General features: G+C 43.1%; 1 protein-coding gene across 1 annotated transcript in view; it reads left to right on the forward strand.

The window, feature by feature from the left end:
* The window catches only part of ITGA9 (integrin subunit alpha 9), a 194,665-nt gene that overhangs the window by 18,732 nt on the left and 150,673 nt on the right, over positions 1–25,260 (forward strand). The window contains exons 5-14 of the mRNA XM_088521367.1: positions 1,879–1,946; positions 5,070–5,199; positions 6,749–6,834; positions 8,131–8,199; positions 10,618–10,755; positions 13,349–13,454; positions 14,938–15,032; positions 18,062–18,152; positions 18,665–18,710; positions 20,929–21,083. Coding sequence (XP_088377493.1) covers positions 1,879–1,946; positions 5,070–5,199; positions 6,749–6,834; positions 8,131–8,199; positions 10,618–10,755; positions 13,349–13,454; positions 14,938–15,032; positions 18,062–18,152; positions 18,665–18,710; positions 20,929–21,083 — 984 coding nt within the window. The remainder of the gene's footprint in view (positions 1–1,878; positions 1,947–5,069; positions 5,200–6,748; positions 6,835–8,130; positions 8,200–10,617; positions 10,756–13,348; positions 13,455–14,937; positions 15,033–18,061; positions 18,153–18,664; positions 18,711–20,928; positions 21,084–25,260) is intronic.

The following is a 25,260-nucleotide window of genomic DNA, read 5'->3' on the forward strand; positions in this document are numbered from 1 at the left end:
GCATTGGAAAGTCTGTTTATAAAAGAAAAGGAGACATTTGAAAATCCAAAGTAAATTTAGTTTGCTTCTCATCCTGTGCTCTGCCATCCAGTGTGGTTATTTCATTATTTGCCATGCTTAAATCTTTCACTGCATAAACTTAAATATTCTATGGCAATTTTCCTCCTTTATTTTAAGATGGATTGTACTGGGTGTGTTTTGAAGGATACACTTAAAGAAATTATGAGCCAAGTCTAACACAGTTTTTTTATAGTGAGATATATCATTTTAGTTATAAATATATCAGAATGCCAGCAGGACTCACATGCAGCAGTCAGTTACAGACCTGCCATGGCAAGACATACAGGTTTGCTTGCATATATATCCATTAAGAACAAAAAGTCCTTTTGGCTGGTGCTGCCCATGAAGAGCTAATTTCATTTGGAGGAGGCTCTTCCTGGCACTGTCTGGGAATGAGTGCTGGAGGTGCCGCTCTGGATGCAGCTGCATCAGCAGTGACCTTGGTGGTTTTTGTTTTTTTTTTTTTTTTTTTTTTATGTGTGTGGTTGAGCAGTGGTTTTGGCATTGTGGGAAGAGGGTTGATCCAATCTCTCCTGGCCCTCCATAAACCAAGGATTAAGTGAGCTCAGCCAGTGGAATAGGTTGTGATTGTGGAACTGGTCTCTCTCATCAAGGCACAAAGCACGCTGGTGCACTATGTGTGTTTCTACTGTGGGGCAAAGGAAGAAAACGGAAAAAAATATTTTAAAATAGAGTTTGGAAAGGCAGTTGTTGTCCCTAAAGCTATGAGCTATGTTGCAAAAGCCTCCTGCAGGATCTTATGCAGGGTGGCTGTGTCCTGGCTTTTGAGACCACAGCAGCTCTCTGTGTTTTGTTTTGAATGCAACCCACGTAAGGTCTTGGGAATAACCATGTATCAGGTACAAAGTTGGGAAAAGGGAAGATTTTATTCATACTTAAGCGGATCACATACCTCGTCTGGAAGTGATTGCATCTGAGTTGGACAGATGAGGAACTTGCCATTCTTCATCCTATTTAAGAATGAAAATCTTGCTGTAGCAAAAGTAGGGCCTTTAGGACATACATGACATTATTTTTTTCAGGAAATGCCACAGAGAGAAACCTTATCTGCAGCTCTCTGAGTAGAAAGGGTTGTAGGAGCTACAGATGCAAAGCCAGCATTTCGAGCTCCACTGCTTTCTTTATAACCATGAGAGATGGTCAGCGTTGGCTTTATTTTTTATTTTTGTTTTTGTGGACTTGCTATCATGAATTCTCATGGTGAAATCTGAGTGCTGCATCTGGCCCGTCTGGCCTGTTGGCGAGTCCTGGCAAAGCCAAAAGGAGTCCCCGCAGCCAGCGGTGCTGGGCATTGAGGAGCAAGTCCCTGTTCTTGCCTGGTCTGGCCTGTTAAACCCTCCCTCTGTCTGCAGCTGCTGCGACTTCAGCAAATCACTAACATCGTAAGGTCTTTAAGATGTTAGGAAGAGACTCGTTGCCTGACTGTTTGGATGCTTAATGTTCTCACTAGTATAAATGCTCAGAAAAAGGTTATTTTAAAATGGCATTTGTTCAGTGTGCTCTGTGTGTGTATGTAGATGTACCTTTGTTTATTTCAGGAAAAAAAAAAAAAAAAGTAGGTAGCAGTCTCTTAATTCCTTTTGATGATCAAGGTAATAAAATACAGCTCGGGTTATGTTTGGTAAGTTCATGAAGACCTGTTATCATTTAGCAATGAGTTAATGCTGATTTTAAAAAATAAAATAAGAAAAGGAAGCTATAGAGATACAAGGTGAGTGCGTCCTGAGGGGCGAGCCCCACACAGCTGGTGTGGCCCCAAGTGACCGCTTTGTTTCTTTCCCTTCTTCTCCCACCCAGAGTACAAGAAGAAGTACGGGGAGGAGCACGGCTCATGCCAGGCCGGCATCGCGGGCTTCTTCACCGAGGTGAGCAGGATGAGTGGGCTTTCCTGACTCTTTTATTGTGTTTTTATCTGATTTTTGATTTATCTATTTTTTTCCATGTGCACCAGGGAAGGGAATGAGAAAATATGACTTCAACAGCTGGCTATGCAACTTAGCGCATTTCCTTTGTACTGTCCTAGCTTTAATAAACAGGGCGAGCAGCCACCCATCCCTTAATGTTTTCTGCCCTCCCACGGTTCTGGGTGGGGATTTTCATGTTGCCCAGTTTGTACGGAGTGATTCGTGTGGGGGCGGATTTGTTTTTTTGAAGGCCCATGGAAAAGAATGAATGAATCGACTCTGAAAACTCTCCTCAAGGAGCAATTTGTAGTATCGGGCATAACCCAGATAGTCTATCAAATATATCCCCAAACTTGCATAGAGGTTTCTCTGTGTCTAAGTTTAACTCTTATCTTTGGGGATATGTATAGTGTACTCCCTAAATTATTTTATTTTTGCATATCAATATATTTAAAAACAAAAAGTTAGAAAACATTTGTCTTTCAGATCTTGCCATGTCTTACTTTCACCAAAGATTAATTTATTCTCTCATGTCTATATTGGTATTTATTTTTAATGTTTCAGGGAAAAAAAAAAGCTCTTTCAGAATCAAATTCTTACTTGCTCAGTCCTGGTTATAGAGGCACTGACCTGCAGACTTTGTCTGGGTTGATATAAAGAGAATGGCAATGTCCTCTCTGTGCTGGAATTAGGTTTCTGTCCCTGTGCCTTCAGTGCTCCTTTGGTTCAGCCTCTCGGTGCCTCAGCCTAAGGCGATGGCAGCTCCATGGAGTCCAGGCCAGGCCCATCTCCAACAGCAGGAGATGCAGATAAATAAATAGCTTGTGGGGGTCAAACAGACAAGTCCCTGCTGAATTTTCAGCCCTGCCATTGGAGCCAATAAGCGATCCCGTGACCTCCAGGGCTGCTCCCAGGGAAAAAAAAAAAAATGACATCATTTAAAAAGAAAAGAAAAAAAAATAAAGCTCAGGAGGAAATGCAGGTTCCCACTGGCTCCAGGGCTAGGGACTTTAGGTAGGTCTAATGCTCTCCAGGCTTAACTCCCTCCTCTGCCGGAGGAATGCGAGCCACATCTGCCGCTCTCTGGGGAAGGCTCCCCCGCAGAAATAGGAGACGCTTTGGGGCAGTGTGTTCCCAATCAAGCCCTTTTTGTTGTTCTGGTGGACAAACAAATACTGTGCAGAGCCAGGGCCTGACCCTGGCTGCTCCGCTGGGCTGGCAGTGGTTCCTGCTGGGCTGTAGGAAGTGTTTTGGGGAAGTATTTTGCTCCCAGGTGAGCATCCCTTGGCACGGGTGCTGGAGAGCCTGCCTCAGCCAAACGCAGCCCCAGGTTTTTTGGGATGTTAGTCCTTCCAGCAGTGAGGGAGAGGGCAGTCCTCTGCAAGCAGACCACAATTGATTGGAATTTAAGAAATGCACATTAAGTGCTGCAAGTCAGTCCTGTGGCGCTCAAATTGTTGGACTGAGAATACTGCTTTTTGTGCGTTAGAACATCCTGAATTGCGTTTACGTATTTGTCGAAATTTCCCTGTTCGAAAAACAAGGCAGAGCAAGATGATTTTCTTAAAAATTTGAAACTGGGAAAAGCAGGAAGAGTATCCCTTCTTTTTATTGTCCTCTCCTGAAAAACATGGAGATTTTTACTTCTTAGGACCTAGTACTCGATAAGGTGAATTCACATTGCTGGCAATTGTTGGGAGAAAGGAAACTGCCTCCCCCTGCCCGCCCCCCTTTTTTTTTTATTCCTGGTATTATTTCCTTCTGTGGGAAAGAGCTCTGAGTGCTGCATACACATCTGTCCTTGTGACGTGAGAAAGACGAGGGAAAAACTAGTCTTTTTAGACCAATATGACATCTCCTATAGGTACTCAGATTGCGAGTTGCATTCAGGAGTGGCCAAGAAAGGTCACCTTGGAGGTTATTGAAATGGGAGCACATCTTGAGGCAGTTAATTTTCTTCAGAGATGGCTGGTTCTTCTAATGGGCTGATATAACCTCCTGCTCCCGCTCTCACTCGAGCAGCGCAGCTAAATCATCAAATGTTTCTCTGAGCTTTCTCAGCTGTGCTTGGAGCTCAGCCAGCAGTTTCGGCATGTAGGATTTAACTTGGAGCTCACCTTATTTTCCTCTCCCCACCTTCTCTGTCATGACTACCATTTAAAATTTCTGTGGTATCTTTGCTGCATCTTCACTGGCCTTGCTCATGACTTCCCCTGCTCATAGGAATGATGGGATTTCTTTCTTTTTTCTTTTTCTTTTTTTTTTTTTTTTGCTTGGCCATTGATTTATTTTGTTTTATTTTAATTTCTGAAGTGTTGTTATGTGCAAGCTTTTGTCTTTGCCTGTCGTTTCAGTGATCTCAGTTCAAACATTAAAAATGTTTAAAAAAAATCCGATTTTGCCTGATTTTCAGTTTTTCCAAGCCTAAAATGATCTGGGTGTCTATAATCAGACATAGTTGGGTTTGCTCTCGGAGCCATGCATATTATTAATTTTGAGCATGGAACAGGGCAAAACATTCCATCTTCAAAATATGCAAACCCTCTGCTTGAGTGCATGGCAGATATTTAGCTTTATAATCATAAAATGAGCATCTTTCATGATACGTCCCACCCTCCTTCCCAGCATCGGTAGGTGTAGAGTGTTGCCGGAGTTGAGGCATGGTCTCCAATGCAGGGGGTCTGGGCGTGCGGGTTCTCCCATCATGTGGTGGAGGCCCTCACTCCTGCCTGGGGCTCCTAGGAAAATGCAGCAGTTGGAGAGTCATGTTTTGGGTAGACCATGGGAGCAGGGATGAGTGCGATAGCTAGTGAGGCTGTGGATGGTCTCTTTTCTTACAGGACAGTTAAGCAAAAGTGGGTCCTTAAAGAGCAGAACTTGTATCTTCAGGGTGTGTAGTGACCCTGGGTTTGGGAAGAGAAATGCCATCTATGTGCACAGAGAATGATCATTTTTACAGATGGACTAATTAGTGTTTTACGTTAATATCCTCTCCCCTTTCCCACTGCTCCATGAGGCATGAATTCCTTCTTGGTTTTGTTTTTCATCCTTCCCACTCCCTTTGTTTTTTTTTTCCTGTTGCAGGAGCTGGTCATCATGGGGGCACCAGGATCTTATTACTGGACAGGAACCGTCAAAGTGCTGAATCTCACGGACAATATGTATTATAAGCTGAACGATGATGCCGTGATAGCCAGGCGATACACGTACCTTGGTAAGCCGCTCGCTGCCGGAATGGGATCTGCTCAACAACTTCCCTCAGGGCTTGGACACCATAAAGCTGGCACTGGTGGTTTGTGGTGGTGTAGTGTGTTTTATGAAAAGCATAAAAAGAAGAATGGCTGGATTAAAGGGTCACCAATTGGATAGCGATAAGTGATGTATAAGGAAATAAGCAGCCAGAATATTCACTTTATTTTTATTAAAAAAAAAAACTTCACATTTTTTGGAAAGTGTTTGGGTAGAGAAGCGATGTGGCTGGTTGTGGGCCTCCTGCATTCCTGGTTTTGCCCTGTGGTGGACGTATTATGTGTCACTGCTTAGGCTGTGTGCATCTGCCTGTAAAATGGGCACAGTGTCATTACAGAAGAGTGTATTGCAGGGATTAATTTATTTGAACAAAAAATAGCCATGACTTATAACAGAAGGAGACTCTGAAAGGATTGGCTGTAGGTCTGAAACTATCTTTAATGTTAAGACAATATATTTTACTTCTAAAATCAAGTAACATTACAAGTGTAATTATTTTATAGGCTTCCTAATGCCTAGGACAGTTGAGAATGAGAAGATATTTTTAACAGATAGTAGTTTGATGTTGTTTGACTGAAGACTCATGGTCACCTCTTCTTTCCCCTTTTCCCCCTCCTGCCCTTAACCTTTAGTCTTAAAAAAAAGAGAACCACTTAGAAGGTGCTGTTTGGAGATGGTAAATGAGGAGTGTATATATACACTTAAGGACATATATAGGTTTCACCACTGATAGACCTGAGTTATAGCGTTTCTCATGTAGACAAGAGACTCATCATTCAAAATAGAAGAGCAAGTTAAATATGACAGCCTTAGAGGGAAAATATTATCTTCTTTAGTTGTTATACATCATTTTAACATAACAAATAAGACCCAATCTTTGATCTTCTTTCAAATACACTCTTTCTTTCTTTGATCTGCCCTCCCATTTGTCTTCTTGCCTAAACAAAAATCTTCTTCAGCCGTTAACTTCTCTGACCTCTTTGTCAACTGTCCCCTGCTTTCCCCCAACCAAAAAGGCACTTAATTTTCCAAGCCTTTTTGGGCAGTGATTTTTAAGTGAAGGTGAACCCTTTCTAGCTGACATGAATCACCCTCTGTGATACTTCTCTGCATTGATGTGGTCTTTTTGTTCTGTTTGTGCATGTGTCTGAGTACACGTTTTTATTTTATTCCTTCCCTTTCCTTTTCACATCTGGATTCGTGGTTACCTAACTGTTCCCCTTATCCTTTTTGCCTGTACCTGCTTCTGGCCAGCCTCCTCCCACACCTTTGCTCTTCTGGCTTTGGGAAGAGGCCGGAGAGCTTGCTGTGATTTCCTGAGGTCGATGTGCTCAAGCTGAATGTCGGCACGTCCTGGACAAAACAGTTGTATAATGTTAATTCCTAGGAACTGTGCAAACTGATGAGTACGATCCAGATGGCTGACCTGTTCCTCTTTCCTTTTGTGCCTTATTTTATTTATTTATTTATTTATTTTCTCTCTCCTCTCCCATCCCAACCCATCTCCCACTCAGGATATGCGGTGACAGCAGGTCATTTCTCGCAGCCGACAACCACGGACGTTGTAGGAGGAGCTCCCCAGGACGGAGGCATCGGAAAGGTGTGGCTTTTTGTCAAACAATAACATGGTCAGATGCAGCTGGGAAAAGAAATAGTATTGGTTCAGTTCCCACGAGTTTGAAACACCAAGAGATTTTTGCCTACAGAATAATTTGGGAGCACTATGCAGGGAAGAGGAGAAGTTGTTTGAAATCATCAAATTTCTCCACTTGTCCCTTCTGGTGCCTCACCTCCGTCCCTGTCCTCTCTCTCCCACCCAATCCTTAAAATAGTTATTTTAAAAAGACACTCACCGCATACTCGACCATGTTGAGTGCCTGGCTCTACTGCTCGCCCTTGGAAGGGAGGGATGCTCAGTTCCTCTGCCTGCACAGGCATCTGCTGGCAAGGAGCCTGGGATTTCCCACGCCGAGTGAGCCCAGGTTTCTGCGGGAGCAAGTCCCTTTTTTTAACAAGCCATGTGTTTTTAGGTTTTGGTTGTGATACGAGATCTGTCACTGCAATTCTATCAATATTTTTGTCTCTGCGTGTTTCTGGTTAAACAGTTTATCCTACAGAAACAAGCAACAAGTGGACTGTGTTTGGATAGTTCACTGCTTTACAACTTACTTCCCATCACCATTTATGTCCATACTGGGGAATGTATGGTCCTTATGTTAAGTGTCTCTTTGCTTTTGTTTAGCTTAAGAAATTTCTTGGGCTTCATCCAAGCTTTCGAACTTTCCCACCACTTTAATGGCAAAGCTAGCTACTCGTGACTTCACCCACTGTGGCTCATTTGCCATCTTGTATCAATCAGCCTTGTATGAGTCTTGTAAACCGTAGTAAATGAAAGGGGAGCCATCTGCAAGTAAACCTTGGGCTCAAAGCTGCCGTTTATGAATGAGTAGCTGCAAACAAGAGTGGAGTTAATTTATGTGGCAAGCAGCCCAGAGGTAAAGATCAGTCACATTTGGGGTGAGCTTTCATACAGTTACATTGGGAGGTCCTAATCCTCTGTAAAGAGAACCGTTTTTATGCTGATACAACCGGCAGGAGTGAAATTTGCAGTGCTGCTGTTTCTTATCCTCGTTTGCAGACGGTTTCAGGCGGAAACGGCGCACATGCGTTTGCTGACCTCCTAGCAAAGGTCAGAGCAGAAACTCCTAAAGCGTCCTGATCTTCGCCATGCAGCATGGGCGGGCTGCCTCTTGCAGAGGGGAGCTTGGCCAAGGCCACCGGGGCCGGCTTGTGCCTGTTGTGCCAAAAGCACCGATGCTGCGCTTTGTAGCTAGCATTGCCAGTATTGCTAAGTATGAGTTAACTTCTTTTTCTTTCTCTTTTTTTCACTTTTCAGGTCTATATTTTCAGAACTGACAGGCGGTCGGGCTCTTTAATAAAGATTTTCCAGGCTTCAGGAAAAAAGGTGAGCTTTTTTAGCATGCTCGTTTTCATTCTGGGGTAGGAGAGAAGGGGATATAGTGGTTGTTTGGAGTGGTTGTCTTGGAGAATCACTTTTAATCCACTTCTTCATGACTTACGGAGATAATTCTGTTTCTCCTCATCCTCTCAGAAGATTTAAACCTGTTGTACAGACCAGGCTGTAGTTGGCTGCTTACACAGACTCTCCACTCCAGTTTATTGCTGTTTTGGGGTGCTATTAAAATTAAGCTGTTTTGCTGAGGAGCATCAAGAGGGGATGATTTTAGCCCTCTTCCTGCCATGAATCAGTCCTGCCTTTTCCTCTTAGCTTTAATGCCTTAGAGCTAGGGGAAAAAAAAAGAAAAAAAAAGTGGTTTACTGTGAATTACAGCTCCCCTGTGGGGTTTGTGTATGAGTGGCCCTACAGCCAAAAAGAGAGTCTCAATCTTTAAACACTCTTGGGAATCTGGAGTAGGTTAAAGAGGCAAGGACACATAGCTGGATGCTGTGAAGTGTGTTTGAAGGTCTCTCCACAATTTCGCTTGCTCAGTCATTTTAAAAGGAAGGGACCTTCCAGCTCATCCAGGGTATCTCCTGTGTCTGATTGCTTCCTGTTCATTTCTTCTCCACTGACTTTTAAATGGCCCTGAGGAAGTGCTCTGGGAGAGTCCTTCCTTAGCCTCACAAGCAGAACTATCAGGAAGTTTCCAGGTTTCAGCCAAAAACTTTCCTTTTTAAATGTAACTGCATTATTCTTGTTTCTAACTTAATTACTTGAGCATTTACATCCTTTGTATACTTCCAGGCTGTCACCTCTGTCTTCCCGAGTAGTGTCTGTCTTCTATAGAGTCTGCAAGACCCAAGCTAGAGCTTATTTTGAGAGAAGCCCACCCTAACTCACCTTTCTCTGTTTTTTGGTTCTGAGCACCAGAGGTGCTCAGCCATCGGCACTGCTCAGCAGTGAACTCTCACAACAGCCCATGTGAAAGCTCCTTGCTGCAATGTCCTGGTTACACAGGCACCAAAAGCATGTTTTTCCTTCACTTTTTTTCTTGAGAGGGACTGAACAAGGAAATCGAATGCAGAAAAAAAATGTAATGCCATGTTCCAAATGTTCATTCTCACAGTACCACGAACTCGTCCATGAACCGCAGATGTGTGATATTGCTAAATAACAGCCTTTCCCTGAAAACTGCCTGAATTCATAGTGAAATGTTTTTAAGAACTTTCACTCCTTACCCATGAGAATTTTGTTTTAAAACACTAGTGGATTAAAAACATAAACAAATAAAAGATCCACAAGGGGACTAGAGCTGTAGAAAAACTAGAATCAAATGGTATTTGAGGTCTGACCCTAAATCCACATAGACACAAAAATCTGAATTATAAACTGAAACGCTATCCTTAACTTACCCCACTATATATATTTAGCAGCTTTTAAATCTTGCAGACAGTGAGGAATAGAGATGATACTGCTCATCTCCTGTTAGTCCCCATAGCCCCAGCTCGTACATGCTAACTATCAAATGGGTATTGCGGTGTGACAGAAATCAGAAACGAGGAATATAAAAATATGCAATGAATGTGTGATTTGTTCTTTTTAACCTAATAATTACTTTTTACCCTCATTTTTTCCTGCTATTTAAACAGTTTTCAATCTCAAATATTAAAGGGTATCTCTCTATTAATCTGTTCAATTTAAACTAATTTTGCATCAAACAGCTATAACAAAAGATTGGATGTGACTTAGCTTTTTCTGTACCACTTAAGGACTTTCAATAGAAAGTTATCTTTTGGGCCAACACACACACTGTGAGTTGTGTGTGTTATGTGAGAGGAAATCAGGGAAAGGCTGACGTCAGCCAATGACTAATACCTCTGTTTGAGGTTACAGAGGGATGAAAGGGAAGGAGAGAAGGGGAAAAAGTATTTCGTAGGTGAGGGAGGATTTTTAGATACCTCTTTTTTTGGGGCATTTATTTTTTTAAAAAACAGGAGGGGGCAGGGTGTCCACGGACATCTGACCTACCCGACTTCAGGTCCCTTTTGGGAGTCCACCTGAATAATCATTTGGCAGGGCTGAAAGTCTTGATTTGGGAAACGCATTTCACCCCTTCCTGGTTTGAAGCACTTGACAAGTGAAAGCTAGTCCTAGGAAGCTCTTTAAATGTCTCAGTTCAGCATGTCCCACCCTGTGTTATTCCCCATATAAACCATACAAACTAATGTGCTGTTACAGTAAAGTGTTTAATTCTTGCCAGAAGTATCCCTTAGGATTTCTCTGTAGGGCTGCTTTTGAGTGATAAAGCAGCAAGTCATCGTTTGAAATTACAAAAAAAATAAGAAGAGAGTGAGCCTAAATGATTTCCTCCTGTGTGTGGGCAGATACTGAACGCTTTGTTGTGACTCGGCTTGGTTGCAGATGGGCTCTTACTTTGGCTCCTCCTTATGTGCAGTTGATCTGAACTCGGACGGACTTTCAGACCTGCTGGTTGGAGCACCGATGTTTTCCGAGATCAGGGACGAGGGTCAAGTCACAGTCTACATCAACAGAGGCAACGTGAGTATGTGCAGGAGATGAATTTGGAAGGGGTGAGGATGTGGGTCTGGGTGGACCAACGCTCCTGTGGTCCCAGTGTTGCCTGGAGAAACTCGATGTCTCAAGTCGTGGCGTTTTGGGTGTCTCCAGCAGAACATGAAGTCACGGAAAACTTGTCTGCTATCATGTTTTACCAGATACCAGTCCACATTCCTCACAGAGCTGTGAATCTTTCGAGGAGGTCTGGGAAAGTTGCTGGTTTTATGTTGAAACTTGGCGATGTTTGTGGCTTTGTGTAACTTGGATGCCAAAACTGAGGAAAAGTCGGCGGCTTTGACTGGGTTTTGCTTTGTGTTTTGGGTGGTCATTGGAAATTGCAAATTGGCAAAAAAGCTGTGAGGATTTGGGAGCTCCTCTGAATAGCAACCAAAGGTTAAATTTGTGCCATCTTTACATTACGACTTCTATTAAAGTCTTTGATTCTCACCAGCTGAAACTGTTGGATTTCATATGACCCAGCGGTCGTCTTGGAAAAGCCTGAACTTTCCTGCATCAACAAAACAACATCATTACTATGGTGTATTCATAGAAAAACAATGATTGTTTGCTTTTATTTAGTATTTGGGTCCCAAACCTGCTGCTTCAGTGGGGTTGTTGCTACAGACCAAAGTTAAACTGGTGTGTATTATTAGTATTCTAAGAATTCTTACGTAGGGGGGTTACTTCTGCATTCATGCAGATGTCCTATCGGTAGCATTTGAGAGACTTCAAAATTGCTTTTGCTGTAATTTTATCTTCAATTATGAATACTCCTCTAAATGAGTCTTATCTTTTTACCTAGATCCACAGCTTAGCCAACTTTCAGTATTGCAGCATTGCTGTTAGGCCATCAAAACAGGATGCAGAATGCCAAAGATAATAACCAACATTGACTGCTTACAGTGGGAATGTACCTGAGATTTTTTTTTTTTTTACTGTATAAAAAACCCAGTCAAGAAGTTAATAGGAATTCCTTTTACTCTAGCAGTAGGAGTTACTAGCAGGCAGGATTGCAGCCTTTCTTTAGGGCCTGGTTCTCAAACCACCAGTTCATTCTGCAAGCAGCAGCACTTGAGAAGCCGTTGCGGCGCATCAGAGAAAAATGCATTATAATACCAGGAGGCACCACGATGCCTGGTTTAATGTGCTTATATTTCCCCTCTTCCTATGAGGACTGCAAAGAGACAAGATGCACATACAGGCCTCCCCGATTCCCCTCTGCTGCGATTCAATTTCATTACGTGGGGTTTTCTTGAAGTCAGCAACTCCCTGCAGCCAAGAAAAGGATTTTATTACATGTTTCAGGGGGCATTTTACCCACGTTCACAAAACAAAGCAACCCTTGAGGTGGATACAAAGTTGGGTTGCGTAACTGAATTTTGTTTTCTTGTGGAAATGTTGCTTCCCCCTTGAGGGAAGACTGTAAGAAGCGAGAGCTTATGGACCTGACCCGAAAGTGGGTGGGCAAGAAAAAGCAGATCCTTAAAAGGCTTCTCGTGGCATATGGGTACAAAGCTACTTGTATTTTGAACTTTTCCCTTTCTCTTTATTTCATTAAATCTCTCTCCTTATTCTTCATTTCAGACAACTCTTTTTGGGGGGGAGTTGCTTTAATCTTTCTGTCCAATGCTTAAAAAGTTTCAAATTGCCCAAATGCTTTGTGCTTAGGGGAAAATTCTTCTAAATTCACTGGGGTTTAGCAGAATCAGCCTTTGCTGAGGTTTCATTTGTCAGATGTAGTCTGCCAGTAAAGCAAGCCCTGGGCTGTTACATTTGGGGATCTGGAAACCTTCATGAACTCATCACATCCTCTGACTATAAGCATTTTAGGTGCATCATTTGATCATTTGTGCTTTTCTTTTTTCTTTATTTTTTTTTTAATCTCAAACTAAAAGAAAAAATAGTTTTCCTTTTAGAAATAAAAAAGTATCAGTCTAAGCTTAATCTCACCAACTGTTAAAAAAAGGCTGTTCAATTAAAACTGAGCCCTGTCAAATGTCATGTGTTAGTAATGCTGAGGAATTAGCCATCAATAAGGGATTTTTTTTTAGAAGACAAAGAATAAATTCTTATTTCAGTATATTCTTGTACCTTTTTTCCCCCATTTTTAGTACTGCATTCCCCAAAGTGGCTGTCTACTAAAGTTATCACTCTTGGGCACTTTGTTTACCTGCTCACATAGAGCTGGAGCTTTCACATCCTTGGCTCTCTGGTGGACCTTGCCTCTTGTGGAGATTTCTGTTTAGCCTGGCTGCTTGTGTTAGAAATGCCATTTATGGCTGTGGAGTGTGCCCTGAGAGACCCACATGGGCTAGCTGGAGTCGATTATGTTATTATTATTATTCCAAGTTATTTTAACCCTTTTGATTTACAGTGCTCGAGTAATTTGTGCTCACTGGGACTTCAGTGGTAGGGCAAAAGTCAGGCTGCAGCTCTGTCCCAGGTGTTTCCTGAAACATATATATGTGTTTGTGAGTGTGTGTGTGCACGTTCCCATGAAGAGGCCTCGTGTCTGCTAGGGCTCACGGTGATTTTTGTGTGTTTTTCTGAGCCTGTTGTCTTTCCTGTTTGCTAGGGAGTCCTGGAAGAGCAGCTGGTGCTGGACGGTGACAGTGCCTACAACGCGCACTTTGGGGAGAGCATGGCCTCCCTTGGCGATATCGATGACGACGGCTTCCCAGGTCGGTGCCTTTTCCTTGGGGCACCTTTCTCCGAGGAACTTGGGCTAAAGCAGAGTGTTTCGGTGGCACTGCCCCTCTCCTCCCCCCGGCAGCTCTGGGACACCGATGGCCGGTGCCATGTGGCATCGTTCCTCTGGACCTGTCCAACAGCTGGACGTCACCCAGAGAGAGTCTTGCTTGCGTGTGCTTTGCCTGCTAGAGCCCTTCCTAGCTGACTGTGCCTGATGTGCTGACTTACATACACCTTACACCTGACTGTCTCATTAATTCTGGTTAGCTTCCTTGTTACATTTTCTTCTCTTTTTGAGTGCTTCATGAAAGGCTTCAAATTCCCACTACCCAAACGGAGCAGAAATGTATGTCTGGCCTGTTCTTCTTTCCTGTTCTTTTATGTCTTAAGCCTTTCCAGCTTTTGTGGCGCAATGATGCTTCTTATCATAAAATGTAATTACGAAGTAGCCTCTTGCTACTCTTGTTGTGTACTACATTAATAATCTCTGTCCTTTGCTTTATTATACCCCTGCTCCTTTCCCGAGCCATTTGGTTTGAGGGCCTCTGCTGTGGTAACAGTAGGTGAGGGGCAAGTGTTGACACTGGCACCTTTTCTGCCCCAGTTTTTGGCAGCACAGTTAAGGACTTGGAGTGAGGACCCATTTCCTTTGTGTGTGCCTGGGTTTATTTCTTCGAAGACTCTGAGGGTGCAGTTCTAAATCATGCCTAAACAAACCTCACTGCACGTTGCCACCACAGGTGACGGGCACACTCTTCCTCTGAGGTGGTACCTGCATGCTGGTTGCTTCTTATGGCTCAGATCTGGTAATCAATAGGCTGCCGAGTGAATTGGGCCTGGCCATGGGTGTGAAAGCACCAGGCAGAATTTACTTTTAGCAGCTGGGTAGTCAACCACTAGATCCAACAAGGAGAGGAGAATGGGAGATGGGATGGTTCTTCAGTGGCTTGCAGTTTAATTGGATCCAACATAATTTGAAACTGCATCCTCAGCAGCCCCCTTTTTACCTTCCTATCCTAATGTAGCCAACCTACTTTGAAACTCTGAGTTTTCAAGCAAACTTATCCTTGTGCTACATTAAATCCATTTTGTCATTTGTGTCTTGATTCACAAAGCAGACGTTCCTCTGGGATGAGAATTTTGATCTGAAAGGATTTTAAATAGTCCTTTTGAGCACGACTGTTGGTTAATGTGCAAACATTTTCATAACAAAAACACATGTTTCTGATTAGGCACACACACACAGCCGCATGCATGTACAAATTCATATACATCTGCCTATTTTTAAATTTATTTTAGCATGAGCTCTTCATTAAATCAAACAAGTTTTTGTAGCCAGGCTGACATGAGCAGTGTGCTGATCATGTTGATCGTGATGAACTGTCTTCCTGTGGAGAGCTGGCATGTAAAATTGGGAAAAAGTGGAGTAGTGGAACGGATTCTGAAATGTTTGTAATCTCTGCTGTTCTACAGATGTTGCCATCGGGGCACCTAAGGAGGACAACTACGTAGGAGCGGTGTATATCTATCATGGAGATGCCAATGGTATTGTCCCCCGGTATTCTATGGTACGTGATGCTGCTTATGTGATACGTGTATGTGAAGTGGGGCCTGCAGGAATAAAGCAAATTTAGGGATAAAACACGGCGATGGGATTTTTTCTGAACCTTGTCTTCCAGGGTAAGTGGCATTTTCCTAAGGGAATCCCTTTATGGATGGTCTCGTGCAGTTCAAAGATACATCCTTTCTCAGTCATGGTTTGCAGATGGCTTCTCCCAAAGCCCGCCCATATCCATACTAAGAGGTGTAGCCATGCTAGTTAGGAGATATTTTTCCTCAACTTTTTTTACAGTTTGCAGCTGTGGCTTTTTCCTTGGTGCAAGTGCAGTCTTCGGGCTTGAATTCCCTCAGCAGCACTGCAGAGGAGGAAGGCAAACTGGTGGAGGGTGCATACAACTCGTGGAAAGACCATGGGATAGTTAATAGTTTGCTCTTTCTTCCCATAGAAGCAAGGATGTCCAGAAAAGAGACAATAAGTTTCTCTTCTGTTCCCTGCTGTCCTCTCTTACCCAGCTTGCTGGCCCTCTTCTTCCAATATGATAATATATCACACTGCAGCCTGCGTTACAATTTCCTGACCAATATTTTGAAATAAAAACGAGGCCGGGGTATGCTACACAGCCTGGTGCAAAGCCCTGGCTATGACGCAGCGCAATCGAGCCACAAGAGCCAGGCAATAGCGAAGATAAATTCATGCTCGTCCTGCCCAGCGTGTGTCCCCTAGGCTCTGCCAAGCATTTTTTTTTTTTTCAGAGCCTGATTCCTCCCTCCCTCCATGTGTTTGAAGTTTGAACTGTTTTGTTTTGTTGCTGGGTGGGATCCTTCGCAGTAAATGAGTTTAAGCAGAATTAAAGAGTTCAGTGGTTATACTGGAGACTCTTGTAACAGACCGCAGAAGATTTGTCCTTCTGCCTTTTACCGTGTCTATGCCATGCACTACTTTTTAGTAGTAGCAGGTAGTTAAATGCCTCTTCTACTTCTAAAATGACCAGCTTAGTGGTATGTGGAAAGCTCTGCCCTGTTGCTGAGAGCCGCTGGCCAGGAGTGCTTTCTCTGGCTTTTTAAATTTCGGGGATTTGCAGCTCCCGCTGAAAAGAATCAGGTTTTCTCTTTTCTTTGCATTTCATGGGGGGAATTTAGCATTTTATAAAGAGGCCAGATCAGCAGCATGGCAAATAAAATGTCCCCCTCGCTACCTCCACCTGCCCTGCGAGTGAGGCCAGCAGACACCTTGCATGGGAACTGTGGCACCGAGCACAGCTCGACAGGGTGGCAGGATACCCTGCTCATTCAGTCCTGACCTAATTCCCCTCCTTACCTTGTGTCCCGATAGGGGTGGCAGTGCTTGCAGGCAGTGCTCCTAGTATGTGCTGCAGGGCAGTGAACGTGCCACTCATTCATTTCCTACATACAACACAAAAAAAGCTCTGCAGCAACTTCAGCTCTTGACCTGCTTGCCCTGGATTTGAACCTAGAAGTGAAAGACTTTTTGTATCTTATTACTATACCCTAGAGTCATCTTAATGCTCCGGATTTCCTTTTCGAAATAAGCTGACCTGTGCAGGCCTGCAAGGTATATATTTTCACTATATACATACACATAGATATATGTGTGTGTATGTTTGTGTATATATGCATATATGTATATATACATACTGCTCAGCAATCTAAATTAAGAAACTATGCAGTGTTCCTCCTTTTCTTCATTTAAATTGCTGATGGGTTTTGTCGCCTCATATCCGCCAAGTACTGGCTATGAGCAGAGGCAGCCTAATTGGCTTGCAACATTACGTATGTGCTAAATAAATACTGCCTGAGCAGGCTTTGGGGCCTGCTGTTTTCAGTCATGGCACTTAAAAGCAGAGCAGCGTTATACCTCTGCCTTTTGGACTATAATAACCTGCAGATGTCTAATGGGACCATCATTAGAGATTTGCCACCTTAACTTGGACCTCCCCCCAAAATGTATTTGCATTCTCTGATGTAAATGTTAAGTGGGGAGGAAGTTGACTTCCAATTGTCTTAATTTTATCTGCCCTTGCATAGGAAAGTGGAGTTCTGTACATCGCATAGCACTGATTTCCCTTGAAACTGGCTGTCAAAATTACAGGATATCTTTTTTTTCCGCTCAACTGATACTTTTTTGATGAATTTCCTGTCTGTCTTTCTGTCAAATATTAAAGACTTTTTGTGGTTGGGCCAAGATAAGCTGGCAGCATTTCACAAACTGTGAAGCATCACCAACAGCTAGGAATTATTTACTGGGATAGGTTTCTTTTTGCATCTTCCATCAGATCCTAGTTTGAATTAAGGTCTTAGACTGGTGGGACCACATAATGAATAAGAGCTTGGAGACATCAGATTGCCATGGAAAATGAGATTTTGATATATTCATTTGCTTTAGACGAAAGCATTTACAATTCAAACCATCTAGAGAAAGTTTTCATGTTAGTTATTAAAAAAAAAGCTATGTTGGAAGCTAATTAGTCTCTGGGTTGGGGAGACAGAAATGAGATACAGCTTCTGTACTGACACAAAATACTTTATAATTGCTGATGAAAAACAGAATTTCCAAGTGGAGATGAAAATTAATCGTTTTGACTTTGAATACACTGGCAAACTTAGTGAAAAGAAGTTGTTGCGCAAGATTTTCTGTTCCATTTCATCATCATCTTTCTTAAGATATAGGATAAAACCTCTGATGTGAGGGAGAAAAAAGAAAAAAAAAAGAAAAGAAAATCTCCAGAGCACATTTTCGTTTTCCTACAAGAAGTCTACCTGATGTGCTTTTTATTTTGCTTGGATCTTTCTTTAAGTGTGTTGGTTAATCTAAATCCACTCTGGCAGCGCTCTGCTCCGGGGCAGATGCTGCGCGTGCTGGCAGCAGCGTCCTGTGTGGGAGCAGCACAAGTGAGCAGAGGTGCAGGGCTCAGCCCACCAAAACGAGAGCTCTGGGGCTTGAAAATCAAGCTCAAAAGTTTTATCAGAGGCTTCTTTGTGTTGCTGACTAATTTCCCTTGCGTGTTTTCTCTTGCAGAAGCTGTCTGGGCAGACGATAAGCCCGATGCTACGGATGTTTGGCCAGTCCATATCGGGGGGAGTCGATATGGATGGCAATGGATATCCAGGTGCGCCTGTTGCCCTGATAACAGCAGGGGAATAGCTTGGGAAACGGCAGGCCACGTTGCTGGTTAAGGCTCCCTCAATTGCAGGAAGCAGCGTGTGGGATCTGCCCTTTTCTCTCTCTTAGCCTGAGCTCCCCCTAAGAGTTTGAGCTGGTTGCTTGGTTTGAGTGCTAGGACGATCCTGGCAAAGGATGGAGGTACCTGGCAGCGTATGCTGCTATCCTGCCACGGTAGAAGGCTGCTTGGGAGTCTCAATGATAAACTTAAGAAAAAAATCAAAATAACATATTAGTAATAACAATGAAGATAATGAGGTAGAAATGGACTGTCTTCACAGATCCAATCCTGCACTTAAAGCACTTTTGACATACTAATGTTTTAAGGGACCAAATGATTTTGGTTAGAAAAATCTGAGTTTAGATGTATGCTCTGTTAAGTCCCAAGTGACATAAGAAAACTGAATTCTGTGCCTGTCAGCCTCCATTGTAACTGTCTAAACATTACCAAAATTTCAGATATGACTGTTGGAGCCTTCTTGTCAGACAATGTGGTACTTCTAAGGTAAGATTGCTGTCTTTTTCCTCCATTCCTGTTTTCCTGTTGGGTCCTTTTTTTCTCTAGATGTTTTGTGGTCTAAGTCCTCCACCACTACAATTTTCTCCCTGGTTTATTGTGGTCAGAACAAGCAAGCTGCATTACTTTTTAAGCAGAACATTAGGGATGAATGGTTTCAAAGAACATATAATCTAATTTAAACAGCATAGTAAGGGATGACAATGTGTAGTAATTTCAAGACTATGAACAAACACAGAGGTTTAGAGCCAAAAGTAGATACGTGTTGTATCTCAGTGCCCCTTTAGAAAAGGTTATTGTTTACAGAAAGCTTTTTTGAATTCATGAGAAGATTTCTTTTTTTCCCCCTTGATTCTTACATTTACATAAAATAAACAAATTATGATATAAGGGAACGAAGCTGAGCAAAAGCCAGCTGCATGCAATGCCAGAATGTAATTCCATGAGTTATGGAATGCATAATGAAATAAGAGCCTTCGAGGAAATGAAATATGGAGATGTTTTCAATACTCGCAGGATATAGGCTACTGTTTCCAGTGTGTAAGAAGTGATGTGTGATTGCTTGGTTCATGTCTGATGGAGAGAGGTGTGATGGCTTTGTAGATCAAATTGCAAAGGTTAGGGCAGGTTTGGGGCCGACACGCAGCGCCAGAGAAGAGCATAGGAAGCTTTAATTTTGCTGGTAGCTCCACTGTTGCCCTTTTTAATATTTAATGGTAAAATCCTTTCAATAGCTTGATGTCGCTGGGGACTTCTGCATCTTGCTGGAAGTTATAGGGGTGTAGCGAGACTGGCAAGACAAAGGTTTGAGCTGCAGAATTAACATGCCAACCTGTATCCTGTTAAGGGCTGGGAAAGCTTGACTCTATTTCCATTAAAAAAAAAAAAGATCCTGAAAGGTTTCCTGTTGTGTTTAAAACAATGTATATGACAACAGGAGGGTAACCTCAATCCAAGTGTTCAATCACTACCTGTTTTTATGGAGACTGGTACTTTGCAAACCCACTTTATGGCCATTCTGATCAACTACAGCTACTGCCAGTTAGGGAGCATGTTGTTCTTGCTGTTTAGATTCAGAATAGGATCGAGAAAACTGCCTTATTTTTTTTTTTCCTTTCCTCACCCCTTCAGAAGTTTTTGAGAAGTCCTTTGGCCAAAGCCAATAAGTGTTTTGCCAAGTGATATTAAGGGCTTCTGTGGAAGCTGCTGTGACGTGGGGCGCATGGTAGTAGCTGTGTTGCTTGTGTGCATGTATAGCCATTTGACAAATGCTTTGTTTGTTTCCCCAGTGAATAACCAAGAATGTTAACTTTAAGGAAATATCAGACTGTGTGTCATAGCTGGAGAGATATTTCTTCCTAGATAAATTATAGCATTTATTCTTTTATGTCTCCCCAAGAATTTGGAAAGAGGTTTTCTTCCATGCCGTGAAATGATCCTAGGAAGCTCATTCTTCTGCTCCTTTTTTTTTTCCTTTTTCCTCTCTTTTTTACCTCCTTCCCACATGTATTTCTAGGGATAGCATTTATCTTCATCCTCCACCTTGAAAGGCCAACTTGCACTGTTGTTTTAGGCTACGGTAAGAGAGACTGAGCAGCTGTCTCGGAGACTGCCATCAATCTCATTCCAGTCGACAGGAATTAGGTGTAACCGCAATCCCCGCTCTCTCCTCCCCTGTCTTCCCCCACTTCCAAATTCAGTGGCTTATGGAGAGCGAGTCCTAAAGTGCTTTGCTTGCACAGTCTGGCCCTGGGTGGCTGCTGGAGTCACCTTAGAAAACAATCTGCTGGTGGCTGCACATTTTTTACTGCTCAAGTTGGTTTTGGAAGAGTGTGGTCACCCTGAACACGTCCAGAAATGAAGCCACGAGGAATAATAACACTTGCTGAGTGCTTGGGCTGGGGTCCTATGCTGAGGTGGCTCAGGGAGCCTGGATTTCCCAGCTGCATCTCTCAGGTGGGAGATCTGCTGCAGCCCCCTGGTCCTCTGCTTTCACCTTCCAGCCACCAGATCGCTCTCAAAACCCTGCAAAGGCAAAAGAGGGTTTGACTCTAATCGTCTTAAAGTTCATATGCTTTCATATACTCTCTCTCCTTTTTAATATCTGCTTGAAAGTGTGCAGTTCACTGAATTATATTTATTTCCCTTTGCTTGAGAAATTTCCTCCTGAACTGTCATTAACTCCCCCTTCTTCCTGGATCTCCAGATCTAGGCCTGTGATTACCATGGACATCTCCATCTTCCTGCCTGCCTCCATCAACATCACAGCTCCTCAGTGCCACGACGGTTTGCAGCCGGTGAACTGCCTCAACGTCACGGCGTGCTTTCGCTTCAGTGGCAAGCACCTTCCTGGAGAAATAGGTAATGGACCTTCACCAGGCTGGGGTGTGGGCACACCAGCGTCAAGGGCTCCTTAATGGAGTCAATAAGGGAGCCTTTCTGTGGGAGAAATTGCTGTGAGCTGAGCTGGGGCATCCAACTGCAGAATGTTGGAGACTCCTTAGATATTTTCTTGGGTGTGTTTTTACCATCTGATGAGGATGAGGTGACATGGAATAGTTTCCTCCTCAGAGGAGGAATGGGCATGTGTCCATGGATCTTCTGTGAGAGCACAGAAACAATTAACACTTCTTAAGTTCATATCTCCTCTGTTTAATTCTTGGTATTTCGTTGGCATAACTCATATCCATAACATGTATCGAGGTTATTAGAATGCAGCTCCACATGATTTTTTTTGGAAATGCATAAGGTGGTCTTGAAAGACAGCACTGTAAGTCTGAACTCCTGAGTGCTACTAGACATTAGCTGATCTTTTCTGAGCATCGGTTTCTCCATCCTTAAAATGGTTGTAAATAGCCCAATATTTACTTGATGGTAAGAATATTTTCTAGTTTAACTGATGTCTCTAAGACACATTGAGCTTCTCAGATGGATTTGTGTAAGTCAAAGCCATGATATTGACTGTATTGAAATACTACCTTCATCTTTTAAGCTTGTAAACATCACAACATAAGTTGCAATGTGAGGTGATATGGGATAGATACAACATTCATAAATAAAGATTGTTTTTTTTTTTTAGTTCAGCCATGCAGTTTTATCTTAGCTGTGCATTAGGAATGGTGGAGAACTTAAAGTTTTCTGCAAAGTGATGATCTCAGTGTCATTGCATTCTGTGTCTGTGTGGAAGGTCAGATGAGGAGCTGGTGGAGCCAGTGAATTAAGCTAATGAAGAAGAATGCGAATAGGGTCTATGCATGGGTGAGGGGCTGCAGGATTTGGATTTTGTGTGAGATAAATAAGGAGAAAATAAATGTCTTCTTCCATATGAATGGGAAGAGAGGAAGGGACTAGAAGCTGCTAGCTGGGATTGCTCTCTCTGTTGCCTCCATAGCTCAAAGAAATGGAGCTACTTAAATTTGAGATTCCACTTGATTCTAATATATATGTGTAACTGTGACTTTGGGTTCTGGTTTTGCACTTTTTCCTTCCTGTAAACTCTGGTGGACTCTCAGCACACAAGTATCTATTTTAGTAAAGTCTATTTTTGGTACTCTTTCTACTCAGCCAGTTAGAAAGAGGTTAGTTCTGGGTGCTCCAGGACTCCAGGACTGTTGATTCCTCTAACCTGAAAATCAGTTAAGGCTGCTGAATGTCTAAGTTTTCTTCTGTTCCTGGAGGCACTGTTTAAAATGTTTCCTTTGCTTTAATCTCCCATCTCTTCACCGATAGTTAAGAAATGAGCTGCCTTTTTTCTCATTCTAAATATATGTTCCTCCATTTTTGGAAATGACTTTGCTTCATCACAGAATGACACAGAATCACATCATGACTTGTAAGAACTGATTGAATTCCCTTGTTTTGTCATGCAGACTGATCTGCTGTGGTGAAAGCAGATGTGCATCTTCTTTGGCAAGTAACATCCATCTTATTGCAGAGATTTTTTTTTTTTTACTATTAAGTGGATGATTATAAAACTTCCAACTATTGTCCTTTTATACAATGCCCCTTGAAAAGCAATTTGTCTTGAAAGCATTGCAGCCAGAATTATCTAACTGTGTAAAAACCCTTGGGGGCATGCTTTGGATACACTATCTCAAATAAGCTTTCAGTTTGCAATCTAACAGTCAATTCGTTTTGATTATGTCCTAGTTGAAGCGTATCAATAAACAAAGCATGGAACAATTCATGGAAATACTGCAGCCGCTCCTCTCTTGATGGTTAAATGTGTAAAAATAGAGTATTCCTCTAAGTCTGGACATCGCTGTCCAGTTTGGGCATTAAAAAGAGTAAGGAGGTATTAAATTGTTGTCTGAAAGTTTTGTCATGGTGGCTTTGGGGTTGCCTCAGCCTCAAATGTCTGGGAACAATTTGACAGACAGTGAGAACATAGTGTTTGTTTTTTTTTTTTTTTGAAATGTAGCTCCCTGAAGATTGGTCAGTTTGGCCTTAGGCTCAGAATTGCTGGTTGCCAGTGAAAATCTGGGTGTTGCTATTACTTCTGGCCAGCTGATGTTGATCACCTGTCACAAAATAATTGAACATGCAGGCGGTGTTCTTCTGTGGCAAAAGTGTGTCTAAAATGTTTATTTGAATATGTGATTATTTCATTAACTGACACGTAAAGGAAGGCTGTCTTCATCTTGCAGTGCCTGACATTTACATATAAATCTTTGTGCTGCCCCAGCACTAGCTGGTCACGTAACAGCTATCTGATGATCTGTGTTTGTTGATGTTACTTGATGCTGCCAATGAACGCATAATTCCCATCCTTCTTGTGGACACTTTTTGCAGACTACTGTCTTCAGAAGTCTCAATTTGTAGCTGAAACGGTTGTGTCTGAAGAGACCCACGTGAAGCATGTTCTGCACACTGGGTGCCAGGCACTGTCAGAGCCTGTGCTCCATCCCGGTGCATATTAGAGAGCTGAGTTTCAAGCTGTACCTCCACTGATGGAGGCCGCCTCAGTTGTGGTTCATCTTGGAGGCGCGAGAAACAAGGCATTTTGGTTTTAGCTCTTTAACCTAAAGGTCTGGCTCCGGCTACCCCTGCGTCACTCGAGGGGCTGCCGTTGTGCCTCCTGCGGAGTCCCTCTGCAAAATGCAGCATAATTCACCGCACACTCTGTTACTGCAACTGCCGCTTTTGTTTGCAGCACTTGCAAGGTGAGAAGGAAAGGAAGCAGCTTCCCTGGGTAAGGCTAATGTGTGTGGATTTCATACTTTGTTCCTTAAAAAAATATATTCTTGAACTAACAGGAAATGCTTAATCCTTCCTCTTGAACTTCCTCTGCAGTAGGAAGTAGGTTGAGTTTAGGTCTTATTTGGCTGCGGGCCTGCAAGCCCGTTTCCACAGCAGGTGGTGAGCTTGCAGGATAGACTGTCAATATGGATGAAGGCAGCGAGGACTCCAGCGCGTACAGGGAATAACGGTCACGGCCTCCTGGGGGCCCCGAAGCACGGACACGGCTGCTCCTCACTGCTGGGGTCTCCTCTGCTGGGAACTGGAGCAGGCAGGCACGTGCTGCAGCATCACCGTGTTCTTGTTGTCCAATGGTGCCTGATGCTTTACCTGCCCCTACCTACATCTAATGAGGTGACACCTTTAGCTGGCTGGGAAGCGGTAAGAAAAAGGCCTTTCCGGGCCTGGGTTAGGCTCTTCTCTGCTCAGCCCATGCAGTTCTGGGCAACTACAACATGAAAACCGAGGCTGCTGGTATCCCCCAGGCATCGAGCACTGTTACTGCCTTCATTCCCACAGGAAAATGGAAATAAACTTATGCCTGCAGTTGGGATAAGTTCCTGTAAGAAAGTAAAGAAAATTTAAGAGCCAGTGTAAGAACTAGATGAGCTGTAGTGTTGGTGAAAAGAAAGGGTTTTGGTTAGAGTTAGGCAGATGCATTAGAAACTTCTTCAAAGAGCTTCCTCTGTACTCTTCACTTTGGATGAGCGTCAGCTGTGTAGCGATCCATTGGTAGGGAACTCTGGATAGCCGCAATTTTTTTGCTTGGAGGAGGTTGGAATTTTATTCCGGCCATGTTTCTGAGACATACCCAGTTTCTGGTGGTGCTCCCTATTTTTCAGCAAGTACTCTGCTTTCTCCCTCTTTCTTGCTACTAGTTTAGCTCCTAGTTTGATGGACAGTTGTGGCCATGTTCCCTTCATCTAAATACATGTGGAGTTTGGCTTTGTTCGTGGGAGAGTGGGTGGGCAGATGCCAATAAATATTGTTTTCTAACCCCAAGTGTCGAAAGGAGCCTCACGAGTCCTGCAGGAATTGCCTGCCAGCGTTAATCCGGTGTCAGAGCTCCTTGGAGAGTGAGTGCGGCCCCTTGCCTCCCCATCTGGGCCGCTCTTTGGAAGCGGTGAAGGAGAGGCAGTGTGTGTATGGGATTGATAAATAAAAAAGTAATGAAAAAAAAACCCTTACTCATGATATTTCAGGGTTTTCCAGGGATGTGACATCATCGGGTATAACATAGAAACAAGCTGTCAAAATAGAGCGGGAGGGGGAGGAAAGGGAGACGGGAATGGGGCGGCGT

The sequence above is a fragment of the Tinamus guttatus genome, unplaced genomic scaffold, assembly GCF_059628265.1.
Source record: "Tinamus guttatus ecotype Peru unplaced genomic scaffold, ASM5962826v1 Tinamus_guttatus_pri_ptg000119l, whole genome shotgun sequence".
In the NCBI taxonomy this organism is placed as follows: Eukaryota; Metazoa; Chordata; class Aves; order Tinamiformes; family Tinamidae; genus Tinamus; species Tinamus guttatus.